Source organism: Nicotiana sylvestris, chromosome 8 (assembly GCF_000393655.2).
Source record: "Nicotiana sylvestris chromosome 8, ASM39365v2, whole genome shotgun sequence".
NCBI classification, from domain to species: domain Eukaryota; kingdom Viridiplantae; phylum Streptophyta; class Magnoliopsida; order Solanales; family Solanaceae; genus Nicotiana; species Nicotiana sylvestris.
The window spans coordinates 60909058-60923816 of record NC_091064.1 but is presented as its reverse complement, the minus strand read 5'-3'; the positions used below and the strand labels follow the sequence as shown (position 1 = coordinate 60923816).

The window sequence follows — 14759 nt, the reverse complement described above, 5'->3', positions numbered from 1 at the left end:
CTATTTGTTCTAATTTTTGTCATTAGCTTACATTATTACACTGCTTAGTTATCATTCATTTTCTCATTTACTGTTAATTGTCTTTGTTATACCTTTTTTAGTTTATTTTATCCTAGTATGTGTCTTAACCTGGCCTCATCACTACTCTACCGAGGTTAGACTTGATACTTATTGGGTATCGTTGTTGTGTACTCATACTACGCTTCTGCATATTTTTGTGCATATTCAGGTACATCTTCCCGTGCTGAATGCCAGTGATTGATTAGCTACTTTTGGAGACTTCAAGGTATACCTGCTCGACGTTCGCAAGCCTCGAAGTCACCTTCTGCTTTTAGATATTCTATTGTTTATTTCTTATTACAAAACAATGTTGTATTTGAGACTATTAGTGCATTCCTGTAGAGCATATGACTCTGTTCTACCAGGTTTTGGGAAGTTGTTGACAGTTGTACTGTTGAGTTTTATTATGATAACTTAATGGTTAAATTGAGGTTTTATTATTATTTATGCTGTTTCTTAATGTATGTTAGGCTTACCTATTCTTAAAGACTAGGTGCCATCATGACATTCTAAGGTTGGAGATTGGGGTCATGACATAACCCCATATCACCCATAAGCAAGTGGTCAAGTGAAAGTTTTGTTACAACCCGTAAGTTTAACAACCTTGATACCGTTATATACATTGGATATGATATTTTTAGTGGAATACTTTTGTAAAAAGTTTGAAAATTATGATTTTATATAGTTATTAATATTACTACTTTCAATTATACACATAATATGAGAAAGTTTACGAGATTTTCTTTATTGTAAAGAAATAAATTATTTTCTCACATGAAAAGAAGGTTATCTTTTTACCATTTTAAGGAATAAGCGTATGAAAATTTGTACTCTTTTTGTGAGATTAGGAAAATTGTAAGTTGAGAAAATATGTGCATTTTTTAGATGGATATTTTAATGAAATAATAGTGTATGTATTAATAAAATATGGTACCACATGACCATGATAGTAAAGTATATTATAGGAAGTTGTATAAAGTGTATTAAAAATAAGTAAAATTTTAAATAAGTTTAGATAATTCTTAATTATACGAGTAATTGGTTAATTATCGGATAATGAAACATTACCTAATTCACTAATAAATTGGATAGAATTAAAACTTTTCCCCACTCACGTGGCAGCCACATGCAAATGCATTAAGTGACTCATATGCATATACTACGTGATTCATATACCATAAATGGTTAACTTGTCATCATATTGGGAGTAGAAGTTAGTATTTTTATTACTACTGGCTTAGAGTGATTTTGTTTTTGGAGCAGGGGTTCCACTCTATTTCTGATTTTGGGTTCATTCCGGGTAAAGTGTTGGTGAAAGAATAAGAAAGTGAGAATAGGAGAAGGAAAGAGATCTGTTGCTCCCTTGTCGTCGGTGTCAACTACTAAGTAATATCATTTTTCTCCGATGAGATTTTCTAAGTCATTTGTCAGTAAATAATAGTTAGAAGAAATTTAGTTTCTAACTCTTTACTAGCATGAACGATTGCGTTTGAGGTTATGAAGAAAGTTGAACAATTGCTAAGGGGCTATGTATGGAACGCCAAACTCCTGCTTTGTATCCTTGTAGTATGTGGACTATAGAAATAGGCCTTTTAGGACTCAATTTATTTCTTCAAGGAGTTTATATCCTTTTTGTCCTATGGCTAAGTTACAAACGGTGGTAGACTTGCTAATAAAGCACAATCACTAGATCAACGTTAAAACTCAACTTTTTAAATTCCACAAATATTCTTTAGTTTGGAACAACAATTGTAGCAATCGTTGGGAGGTTTTCTCAACCAAATTAAGGTAAGTTGTACAAGGTGTACTTGAAAACCTATAATTGAATTCTAGTTGCTGTTTTCTAAGAACATGTCGGAAGTCACCAGAGAAGTTTTGCAATTGCAATCATGTCAGAATGCACTAGTAACCAGAATTTTGTCAAGAGAATCGATTCAGGTATGCTAATGTTATCCCTTTTTTTTTTATAATCTATATGACACAAGCAAAACGAGCAAATGTACAATTTTCATAAATTATTCTATTTGTAGATATGCTAGAGATGTGCATATTCTTGTTCTCCCATAAGTCTTATTATTCTATCGTCTGTTTATGGGTCTCAGAAAAATATGTATTTGATAAAGTTTATCCAAAAGGTATATTGTTTTATGGGATCCGAGAAAATCTTATTTAACGTATTTCTTATGCATTTCATGCATTTATACATGTACATTGACCCATGACTCAGACGACGTTATATACGCGTATATATGTATATGAGATATGGGAAAAGGTTACGTCGTTATATATGCACCACCACATGATCAGCTGGTATACATTGATGATTTGCCCACAATGACCGAGATGATATGACGGGATGCCTTCAGAGGCCTGATAATGTTATGTACATACAGACCTATGCATTACATGACATTTATATGCATATGCATGGTTTTATAAATATTTCATGATTTACAGAGCTATTCAGACTTATAAGTTGAGTCCTTTACTCCATGTTTCTTCCATGCTCTTTACATATTTATTTACACGCCTTACATACTCAGTACATTATTCGTACTGACGTCTTTTTGTTGGGGACGCTGCATTCATGTATGCAGGCATAGATAATTAGTTTGACGAGTCCTCATAGTAGACGGGATTGGAATTCAGCGAAGGATCGGTAAGACTCCACCCCATTCAGAGTGCAGCCAAGTCTATGAGTCATCGTGTCAGAGTTTTACTACAGACTTATAGGTAGGCCGGTACCCTATCCCATTTGATGTCAATTATTCTTAGAGGCTTTGTAGACAGAGGTTCATTTTGTACAGTATGTCAGAGGCTTTGACGGCCCATATGTACTCATATTTTATGAACGATGGTTCAATGATACAGTGATTGCTCACTTATAGTTATACATTATGTAATGACCCGGCCGGTTGTTTTAAGAATTAATGCCCTGATCCCCTATTAACTGCTTTCCCCGTGTTTGTTTTTGCGATTGTGATTTGCCGGGATGATTTGTTTTGAGTTTCAGAGTATTTTGATACACTTAGTCCCTAAAAGAGAGCTTAAGCTTTAGAAATTTAGAACGTAGTCGGAGTAGTGTGAAGATGGCCTCGGAATGGAATTCTGTTTGGTTCCGTTAGCTCCGTTGGGTTATTTAGGGCTTAGGGGCATGTTCGGATTGTGTTTTGGAGGTCCGTATCTTATTTAGGCTTGCAATGCCGAAAGTTGAATTTTTGAAGTTTCCGATTCGATAGTGAGATTTTGATATCAGGGTGGGAATGGAATTCTGGAAGTTGGAGTAGCTCCGTCGTGTTGAATGTGACGTGTCTGCAAAATTTCAGGTCATTCGGACGAGGTTTGATAGACTTTTTGATCAAAAGCGTAATTTGAGAGTTTTTGGAGTTCTTAGGCTTGAATCCGATGCTAAATTGGTGTTTTGATGTTGTTTTGAGCGTTCCCAAGGTTGGAACAAGTTTGAATGATGTTTTAGGATTGGTTGACATGTTTGGTTGAGGTCCTGGGGGCCTCGGGTGTGTTTCGGATGCTCAACGGACCATTTTTGGACTTGGAGAAGGATACGATTTTTGCTGGTATTTGCTGCAGACTTTTCTTCATAGCGATCGCGAAGTCTTAGATGAGCCAGAGGGGATTTTTGTTCAATGTGATCGCGGGCAAGGGAGTGCGAACGCGTAGTATTGGCAGAAGTTGAATCGCGAACGCGTGGCCACGCCGCGTTCGCGGAGCGGAAAAAGTGAGGCAGCTGAGGAGTGGAAGTTTGCTCTTCGCGATGGCGTGAGGTCAACCGTGAATGCGTAGAGCTGATAAGCGGAAGCATCGCGTTCGCGTAAGGAGTATCACGTTCGCGTAAAGTAAATTTGGGAGCCAGCAAAGTTGCTCTTCGCGATCGCATGGGAGTTTCTGCGATCGCGATTAAGGTCGCGTATGGGCAGAACATAAAGTTCAAAATCGAGGGTTATGAGTTCATATCACAAAGTTGAATTGGGAGCTCGGTAGGAGATGAATTTTATAGAAATTTTCGGAGGGAGTTTGCAGGTAATGATTCTTAACTCCTTTTTGCTTATAACCCATTAATCTAAATATGAATTCATTGTTTAATTTCGCATTTGGGGTGAGAAATTGGGGAGAAATTTGGAAAAGTTCTTAGACCTAATTTTCGAGTTTTGATTGGGGATTTGATATCGGATTTGGATAATTTTGGTATGGTTAGACTCGTGAGTGAATTGGGGTTCATAATTCGTAACTTCCACCCAATTCCGATACGTGGGATCGGGGGACTTTTTGGGCAATTTTCTTAATTTCGCGTATTATCTTCAAATTAATTAGTGGAATCAGTTACTTGAAGTTATATTTACATTATGCAATTGATTTGAATAGATTTGGGCCATTTGGAGTCGAGTACTCGTGGCAAGAGCGTGATTTCGGGTTGATTTTTGAGCCGGTACGAGGTAAGTGGCTTATCTAACCTTGTATGGGGGACATCCCCCCCTAGAATTTGGTATTGTTGTTATATGAATTCCGTGTACGTGAGGTGATGAGTGTGTACATTGCTAATTGTTAGAAACCCATTTTCATTAAGTAAATTAACTGTGTTTTTTCTTTCCTCTTGAACATTACTTGTACGTTAAGCCTACTTTGTAGTATAGGGAAGCATAATTACGTGAATTAACTGTCCTATCTCTTTAAACTGTTTACGTAAATTCTGTGCAACATGTTAGAATAGAAGTCTCTATTTTCTTGGTACAGACTTGAATGAAATTGTGGATTCTTTCCTTGAGATTGTTGGGTTTTCAATTTGGGACTACGGATGAGTATTTTGGGAGATCCCCTGCACATATATTAATTTGGACTGTAGTGCGGGATACCGAGAGATCCCCATCACATATATCAAGGATACTAAGAAATCCTCGGGATACCGTGAGATACCCAGCACATATATTGAGGATACTAAGAGATCCTTGGGATACCGAGAGATCCCAAACACACATATTGAGGATACAAAGAGATCCTCGGGATACTGAGAGATCCCCAAGTATTTACGTTTGGGACTAAGGGACGGGATCCCAAGAGATCCCCCGTAGATATTTCGGTGTACTAAGTGTGTATTATCTGTGTTTTCTTCTCATTTACTGATATTGTATTATACTATTGCACCTTACACTGTCTTACTTTGTCTTATATATTGATAACTGATAGGGACCTAACCTTCCTCGTTACTACCCGACCGAGGTTAGGCTTGGCACTTACTGGGTACTGTTGTGGTATACTCATGCCCTTTCCTGCACTTGTTTTCCGTGTGCAGATCCAGGTACATCGGCTCAGACATATCGTTAGTGAGGCGAGGCGATCTCTAGAGACTTTGTGGTATATCTGCCGCGTCCGCAGACCGAGGCGTCCCTATCTACTCTCTCTCTTTTAGTTATAGCCCTTATGTACTTTTCTTTTGTTTAGACACTCTAGAGTTAGAACACCTTGTAGTTATTCCACAACTTGTGATTTCATGAGATTCCGAATTTTGGGAAATGTAGTTTCAGCTTGAGAGTTTGTACTGTATATGTCGAGCAGCATCGTAAACGCTTCATTATGTTATTTCTGCAGTTGCTGGCTAGTTTTATTCTGTTGTTTCTTTTCTGCAATTTTTTAGGCTTACCTAGTCGTAGAGACTAGGTGCCGTCACAATAGTTCACGGAGGGCAAATTGGGGTCGTGACAAGTTGGTATCAGAGCTCTAGGTTCATAGGAGTCATGAATCACAAGTCGGTTTATTAGAGTCTCGAGGATCGGTACGGAGACGTCTGTACTTATCTTCGAGAGTCTATGTAACTGTAAAGAAATTCCACTTCATTTGATTTCTTTGTCGTGCGAGATTTTGATATCACAATTCTAATCTTTTGTCTTCGATTATCTCACAGATGGTGAGGACACGTGCTACTAAAGATGATCAAGCACCTGTGCCCCCTACTGGAGCCGTCATAGGTCGGGGTCGGGGTAGAGGCTGAGGATGCGCACGTGGTGCAGCCAGAGCACCTGCGTGAGCTACCACCGAGGTGCCACTAGAAGTTCCAGCTGGAGTCCAGGCACCTGATACGCCTACTACTACTACTACTCCAGCTCTTCAGGAGACTTGCACAGTTCATGAGCATGTACACCACTCTGGCTCAGGCAGGGTTGCTTCCCCTTGCTGCAGCCACATCTCACGCCGGGGGAGGAGCATAGTCTCCCGTCGCCCGCACTCCTGAGCAGCGAGTGTATGTTGATCAGGTCCCAGAGATTATTCTGGTACAACCTGCAATCCCAGATCAGCTCGAGGACAGGGCAGTGGCTTCCGAGGATGAACAACTAAGGCTTGAGAGGTTCAAGAAGTACAAGCCTCTTGTATTCAGTGGTCTAGCATAAGATGATGCTATGGGATTTATAGATGAGTGCCACCGTATCCTCTATACCATGGGTGTATCAGGATCGAGTGAGGTTTCCTTCACTACCTTCTAGCTTCGAGGGGTCGCCTATGAGTGGTGGCATACTTATGAGTTAGACAGTCCGGATGAGGCAGCTTCCCTGACTTGGACTCAGTTTTCAGATATGTTCCTGAGAAAGTATGTTCCTTAGAGCCTCAGGGACATATGGTGCATAGAGTTTGCGCATTTGCGCTAGGGTTTTATGACTGTCTCAGAGTATGTTGTCCGTTTCACTAGCCTAGGTAGACATGCACCAGCCTTGGTTTCTACTGTTCGCGAGAGGGTCCGCCAGTTTATTGAAGGGCTCATTCCCAGCATCAGGTCTAGCATGGCTCGTGAGTTGGAGATTGATATTTCTTATTATCAGGTGGTGAGCATTGCTAAGAGAGTGGAGGGTATGCATGCTCGGGATAGATAGGAGAGGGAGGCAAAGAGGTCTCAAGAGTCGGGCAATTATTCTGGTGCCCGTGCTCCGACTACAGTTCGTCATGGTAGGGGTTATATGAGTCGCCCCGTTCGTTCAGATCTTCAAGAAGCCAGTCGTATTCCATCTCCTCATAGGACTAAGAAGCCTTATTATGCACCTCCAGTATCTACGGCGCCTTCTACGCGGGGTGCTTTTAGAGGTCAGTCCAATAGACTTGGCCCGAGACAGCCACATCCGCCATGTCCTCCCAGAGCTTGTTTTGAGTGTGGTGACACATGCCATGTGGTGAGGGATTGCCCTAGACTTGGGAGGTGTGCACCTCCATAGACTTTTCAGCCATAGCGTGCCCCGTAGAGTTCTCAAGCTATGGTTACAATACCAGTTGCTACCGCACCTGCTCAACTAGCTAGACGTAGAGGTCGGGGAGGTAGAGGTCGCCCTAAAGGGGGAGGCCAGGACAAATATTATGCTCTTCCTACCCGTACTGAGGCCGTCTCCTTTGATTCTGTTATCACAGGTATTGTCCTGGTTTGTCATAGAGATGCATCGGTTTTATTTGATTCAGGCTCCACCTATTCTTATGTGTCTTCTTATTTTTCCCTATATTTGGGTGTATCTCAGAATTCTTTGAGTTCCCCTATTTATGTTTCTACTCATGTGGGAGATTCTCTTGTTGGGAACTGCGTTTATTGATCGTGTGTGGTAGCTCTTAGTGGTTTTGAAACCAGAGCCGATTTAGTATTTCTCAGCATGGTAAATTTTGATGTTATCTTGGGCATGGACTGGTTGTCGCCCCATTATGCTATTCTTGATTGTCACGCCAAAACCGTGATGCTGGCTATGCTAGGTGTACCACGAGTAGATTGGAGGGGTACCTTAGATCATACTTCTAGCAATAGTTGATTCAGTCTTAGTAGTACCTGATTTTCCTGATGTGTTTCTAGCTTATCTTTCGGGCATGCCGCCCGATAGAGATATTGATTTTGGCATTGATATGTTGCCGAGCACTCAGCCCATTTCTATTCCTCCGTATCGTATGGCCCCTCCTGAGTTGAAGGATCAATTACATGAATTGCTTGATAAGGGTTTTATTCGGCCCAGTGTATCACCTTGGGGTGCTCCTATCTTGTTTGTGAAGAAGAAGGATGGTTCTATGCGTATGTGCATTAATTATCGTCAGTTGAACAAGGTTACAGTGAAGAACCGTTATCCTTTGCCTCGTATTGATTATTTGTTTGACCAACTACAGGGTGCACGAGTGTTTTCTAAGATTGACTTGCATTCAGGTTACCATCAGTTGAAGATTCAGGAGCCAGATATCCCAAAGACTGCTTTCAGGACTCTATATAGTCATTACAAGTTCCTTGTTATGTCATTTGGGCTGACCAATGCCCATGCAACCTTCATGCATTTGATGCACAATGTGTTCTGGCCATATCTTGACTCAATCATCATTGTCTTTATTGATGATATTCTGGTATAGTCCCGGAGTCGGCAAGATCATGAGCAGCACCTGAGGACAGTGCTTCAGACTTTGAGGGAAAAGAAGTTATATGCAAGTTCTCGAAATGTGAGTTTTGGTTGGATTCCGTGGAATTCTTAGGCCAAGTGGTATCGAGTGAGGGTATTTAGGTGGATCCGAAGAAAGTGGAAGCAGTGCAGAGTTGGCCCAGACCATCCTCGGCTACAGAGATCCATAGTTTTCTTGGCTTGGCGGGTTATTACCGTCGATTTGTTGAGGGGTTTTCATCTATTGCAGCTCCTATGACCAGGCTAACCCAGAAGGGTGCTCCGTTCTAGTAGACAGAAGAGTGTGAGGCGAGCTTTCAGAAGCTCAAGACAGATTTGACTATGGCCCTAGTTTTGATATTGCCTACAGGTTTGGGGTCTTATACTATCTATTATGATGCCTTGAGGATTGTTCTTGGAGCGGTATTGATGCAGGACAGTAGGGTGATTGCCTACGCATCCAGACAGTTGAAGGTACATGAGAAGAATTATCCTGTCCATGATCTCGAGTTAGCTGCTATTGTTCACGCCTTGAAGATCTAGCATCATTATTTGTATGGTGTGCCTTATGAGATTTATGCTGATCACCGGAGTTTGCAGCATCTATTCAAGCAGTAGGACCTTAATTTGTGTTAGAGGAGGTAGTTAGAGCTGCTGAAGGACTATGATATCACTATCTTGTATCACCCAGACAAGGCAAATATGGTGGCCAATGCATTGAGTTGCCGAGCAGAGAGTTTGGGGAGTTTGGCTTATTTAACAGCAGTAGAGAGGACCATGGCAATGGATGTTCAGGCCTTAGCCAGCTAGTTTATGAGATTGGATCTTTCAGAGCCTAGTCAAGTTCTAGCTTGCGTGGTTTCTCGGTGTTCATTGTTTGATCGTATCCGGGAGCGTCAGTTTGATGACTCTCATGCTTGTCCTCAAGGACAAGGTTCTGCATGGCGATGCCAAAGATGTGACTATTGGTGATGACGGGGTATTGAGGATGCAGGGTCGGTTATGTGTGCCCAATGTTGATGGGCTTCGGGAGTTGATTCTAGAGGAGGCCCATAGTTTGTGGTATTCCATTCATCCGGGTGCCACGAAGATGTACCAGGATTTGAGGCAGCACTATTGGTGGAGGCGGATGAAAAAAGATATAGTTGGGTTTGTAGCTCGGTGTCTCAATTGTCAGCAGGTGAAGTATAAGCACCAGAGACCGGGTGGGTTGCTTCAGCAGATAGAGATTCCAGAGTGGAAGTGGGAGCGGATCACCATGGACTTCGTAGTTGGGCTCCCACAGACTTTGAGAAAGTTCAATGCCATTTGGGTGATTTTGGATTGGCTGACCAAGTCCGCGCACTTCATTCCTGTGTGTACTACTTATTCTTCGGAGCGATTGACAGAGATTTATATCCGGGAGACTGTTCGTCTGCATGGTATTCCAGTTTTCATCATTTCAGATAGAGGTACTCAGTTCTCATCACGGTTTTGGAGGGCCGTACAACATGAGTTGGGTACTCAGGTGGAGTTGAGTACAACATTTCACCCCAGATGGACAGACAGTCCGAGCGTACTATTCAGATTCTTGAGGATATGCTCTGTGCGTGTGTGATAGAGTTTGGAGGTTCTTGGGATCCGTTCTTGCCACTGGCGGAGTTTGTCTACAACAAAAACTATCAGTTCAGCATTCAGATGGCACCGTATGAGGCTTTATATGGTAGGCAGTGTATATCCCCGATGGATTGGTTTGAGGCGGGTGAGGCTAGATTATTGGGCACAGACTTGGTTCAGGATGCTTTGGAGAAGGTTAAGGTGATTCAAGATAGACTCTATACAACCCAGTCCAGACAAAAACGTTACGTCGATCGGAAGGTTCGTGATGTTTCCTATATGGTTGGAGAGCGGGTTCTGCTTCGGGTTTCGCCTATGAAGGGCATTATGAGATTAGGGAAGAAAGGGAAATTGAGTCTGAGGTTTATTGTTCCTTTTGAGATATTAAGATGTGTTGGGGAGGTTGCTTATGAGCTTGTCTTACCTCCCATCCTGGCCGGAGTTCATACGTAATGGAATTCCATTGATTTTGTTAGCTCCGTTGGGTGATTTCGAGCTTAGGGGCATGTTCGGATTGTGTTTTGGAGGTCCGTGGCTTATTTGGGCTTGAAATGCCGAAAGTTGAATTTTTGAAGTTTCCGGTTCCATAGTGAGATTTTGATATCGGGATCGGAATGGAATTCCGGAAGTTGGAGTAGCTTCGTAGTTTTTAATGTGACGTGGTTGCAAAATTTCAGATCATTCGGACGAGGTTTGATAGACTTTTTGATCGAAAGCGTAATTTGAGAGTTTCTGGAGTTCTTAGGCTTGAATCCAATGCTAAATTGGTGTTTTGATGTTGTTTTGAGCGTTCCGAAGGTTGGAACAGGTTTGAATGATGTTTTAGGATTGGTTGGAATGTTTGGTTGAGGTCCCGGAGGCCTCGGGTGTGTTTTGGATGCCCAACGGACAATTTTTGGACTTGGAGAAGGATAAGATTTTTGCTGGTATTTGTTGCAGATTTTTCTTCATCGCGATCGCGTGATGAGGCTCGTGATTGCGAAGGCTTAGATGAGGCAGATGGGATTTTTGTTCTACGCGATCGCGGGCAAAGGAATGCGAACGCCTAGTATTGGCAGAAGTTGAATCGCGAACGCGGCATAACCCACGTATTGGCTGAGGAGTGGAAGTTTGCTCTTCGCAATCGCGTGAGGTCAACCACAATAGTGTAGAGCTCAGCAGCGGAAGCATCACGTTCGCATAAGGAGTATCACGTTCGTGTAGAGTAAATCTAGGAGCCAACGAAGTTTCTCTTCACGTTCGCGTGGAAGTTTCTGTGATCGCGATTAAGGTCGCGTCTGGGCAGAACATAAAGTTCAAAATCGAGGGTTTTGAGTTCATATCACAAAATTGAATTGGGAGCTCTGTAGGAGATGAATTTTGGAGAGATTTTCGGAGGGTGTTTGCGGGTAATGATTCTTCACTCCTTTTTGCTTATAACCCATTAATCTAAACATGAATTCATCGTTTAATTTTGGATTTGGGGTGAGAAATTGGGGAAAATTTTGGAAAAGTTCTTAGACCTAATTTTTGTGTTTTGATTGGGGATTTGACATAAGATTTGGATAATTTTGGTATGGTTAGACTCGTGAGTGAATGAGGGTTCATAATTCGTAACTTTTACCCGATTCCGAGATGTGGGCCCGGGGGAATTTTTGGGCAATTTTCTTAATTTCGCGTATTAGCTTTGAATTAATTAGTGGAATCAGTTACTTGAAGTTATATTTACATTATGCAATTGATTTGAATAGGTTTGACAATTTGGAGTCAATTACTCGTGGCAAGAGTGTGGTTTCGGGTTGATTTTTGAGCCAGTTCGAGATAATTGGCTTGTCTAACCTTGTGTGGGGGACACCCCCCTAGGATTTGGTATTGTTGTTATATGAATGTCGTGTACGTGAGGTGACGAGTGCATACACGTGCTAATTGTTGGAAACCCATTTTCATTGTGTAAATTAACTGTATATTTTCTTTCCTCTTGAGCATTACTTGTACTTTAAGCCTACTATGTAGTATAAGGAAGCATGATTACGTGAATTAACTGTCCTATCTGTTTAAACTGTTTAAGTAAATTCCTAACAGCATGTTAAAATAGAAGTCTTTGTTTTCTTGGCACGGACTTGAATGAAATTGTGGATTCTTTCCTTGAGATTGTTGTGTTTTTAATTTGGGACTGCGGATGAGTATTTTGGGAGATCCCCTACACATATATTGATTTTGACTGTAGTGCAGGATACCGAGAGATCCCCAACATATATATTAAGGATACTAAGAGATCTTTGGGATACCGAGAGATCCCTAGAACACATATTGAGGATACTAAGAGATCTTTGGGATACTGAGAGATCCCCGAGTATTTACGTTTGGGACTACGGGACGGAATTCCGGGAGATCCCCCATCGATATTTTGGTGTACTGAGTGTGTATTTTCTATGTTTTCTTCTCATTTACTAATATTGTTTGATTATACTGTTGCACTTTACACTGTCTTACTTTGTCTTATATATTGATAACCGGTAGGGCCCTGACCTTCCTCGTCACTACCCGACCGAGGTTAGACTTGGCACTTACTGGGTACCGTTGTGGTGTACTCATGTCCTTTCCTGCACATATTTTCCATGTGCAGATCCAGGTACATCGGCTCAGCCATATCGTTAGCTAGTCGAGGCGATCTCTAGAGACTTTGAGGTATGTCTGCCGCGTCCGTAGACCGAGGGTTCCCTATCTACTATATTTTTTTTAGTTATCGCCCTTCTGTACTTTTCTTTTGTTTAAACACTCTGGAGTTAGAACACCTTGTAGTTATTCCACAGCTTTTGATTTCATGAGATTCCGGGTTTTGGGAAATGTAGTTTCAGTTTGAGAGTTTGTACTGTATATGCCGAGCGGCATCGTAAACTCTTCATTATGTTATTTCTGCAGTTGTTGGCTAGTTTTATTCTGTTGTTTGTTTTTCTGCAATTTGTTAGACTTAGCTAGTCATAGAGACTAGGTGCCATTACGATAGTTCACGGAGGGCGAACTGGGGTCGTGACACATTATGAGTTTTGGCCATGTTGGCCCATGATAGTTGCAGAAGAAAAAAAATGAGTTACAAAGTGGTTCGCTCGTGCCAGTTCGGCACCGGGTGCCAACCACGCCTCCCCAGGTTTGGGGCGTGACAAGTTTCAACAGCGAGATAAAGAGTTTTTTTTCAAGGCGGTGAATGCAAATCCGTCGGATTGGTCTAAGAAGCTTGATGATGCTTTATGGGCATATAGAACGGCTTACAAAACACCTATCGAAATGTTCCGATATTAGTTAGTGTTTGGAAAAGCTTTTTATCGTTTGGTGGAATTAAAGCACAAGGCAATGTGGGCCTTGAAGAAACTAAATCTTGATTGGGATGTAGCTGCTAACTTGCTGGTTGCAAATTTGAATGAATCGAATGAATTTCGATACCATGATTACGAGAGTTCGTCCTTATACAAAGAAAAGATGAAGTACCGTCATGACAAGTATATTTGGAATAAGGAGTTCAAGGCTGGTGATCTATTGTTGTTGTTAAACTCAAGGTTGAGAATGTTTTACGATAAGCTTAAATCAAAATGGATTGGTCCATTTGAAGTTGTTGGTGTGACACCCTTCGGTGATTTTGACTTGAAGAACAAGAACAATAAAATATTTCGGGTTAATGGTTACTGAGTGAAACATTATTTGGGAAAAGTTGGTGAAAGCCACATGGTGGTAGTTCTTTATTTCAATTGAGGATGCTCTGATATTGCGTCGTACCATGACATTAAATAAGCCGCTTCTTGAGAGGCAACCCAAGTTCTTTTCCTTTTCCCCTTTTAGTGTAGATATTGTTTTATTGTTTTAAACCATATTTGAAGTGTGCTTCTGTTACACCCCACAATATTATGATGATGTTACGCCTTGCACTATTATATTAGGATGATATTATGCTTTGCAGTATTAAGTTATAACAATGTTGCACCCAGAAGTATTACATTACAGTGATGTTACGCTTCGCAGTATTAAGTTACGACGATGTTGCACCCTGTATTATTGTACGTTGAATTTGTCGTAAGGCAATTGACATCAGTCCAAGTAAAAGATTATTTGGATATTATAAGGATTATGCTATTTCACAAGTGATGAGTAAATTCGTGAAAGTGAAAGGGAAGCAAGTCAAAGAAATGAATTTTCAAAATTTGGCATTTTGGGGTAAAATACGGCCTGAGCTAAAATACCCAGTATTTATGGACTAGTGCCATACAAGTTACTGCATGACCATAAGGTATACAAGGTATGTTAAAAGAGAGTAGTATTTTAAGTAATTTGAGATAATTTTTAATTATGCGGGTAATTGGTTAATTACCGGGTAACGAAACATTACCTAATTACCTAATAAGTGGATAAAGATTAATAATTCTCACCCTACCCTCCAAAAATGTGGCAACTAGCCACAATCTAAGACAAGTGACTCTTTAGTCTTCTTAGATGGGTGGCAACTAGGTTAGTAAATAAAGAGACACATCATTTCTTATGTTCCTTATACAAATCCTTACAATCCAAAGAAAGTTAACTATTTTTAAAAGCTTTCAACAATCAGATCCTTTGGAACTTTACAAGTCAAAATTATTAGCATTTTGCCATCCAAAACAAATGTTAGCATTTCCTGGAAAACATTGGTTATTTTCAAGCTTTCAAAGCTTAATTTCAATTCTTGCAAAAAAAGACACCAACAGG

The 14759-nt window shown here is 41.0% G+C and overlaps 1 protein-coding gene across 1 annotated transcript; it reads left to right on the top strand.

The window, feature by feature from the left end:
- The first annotated feature begins 13379 nt into the window (after positions 1-13379).
- Positions 13380-13712, top strand: LOC138875104 (uncharacterized). Its single transcript, XM_070153924.1, has one exon. The coding sequence runs from the start codon at positions 13380-13382 to the stop codon at positions 13710-13712; it is 333 nt and encodes a 110-aa protein (XP_070010025.1).
- The last annotated feature ends 1047 nt before the right edge of the window (positions 13713-14759 follow it).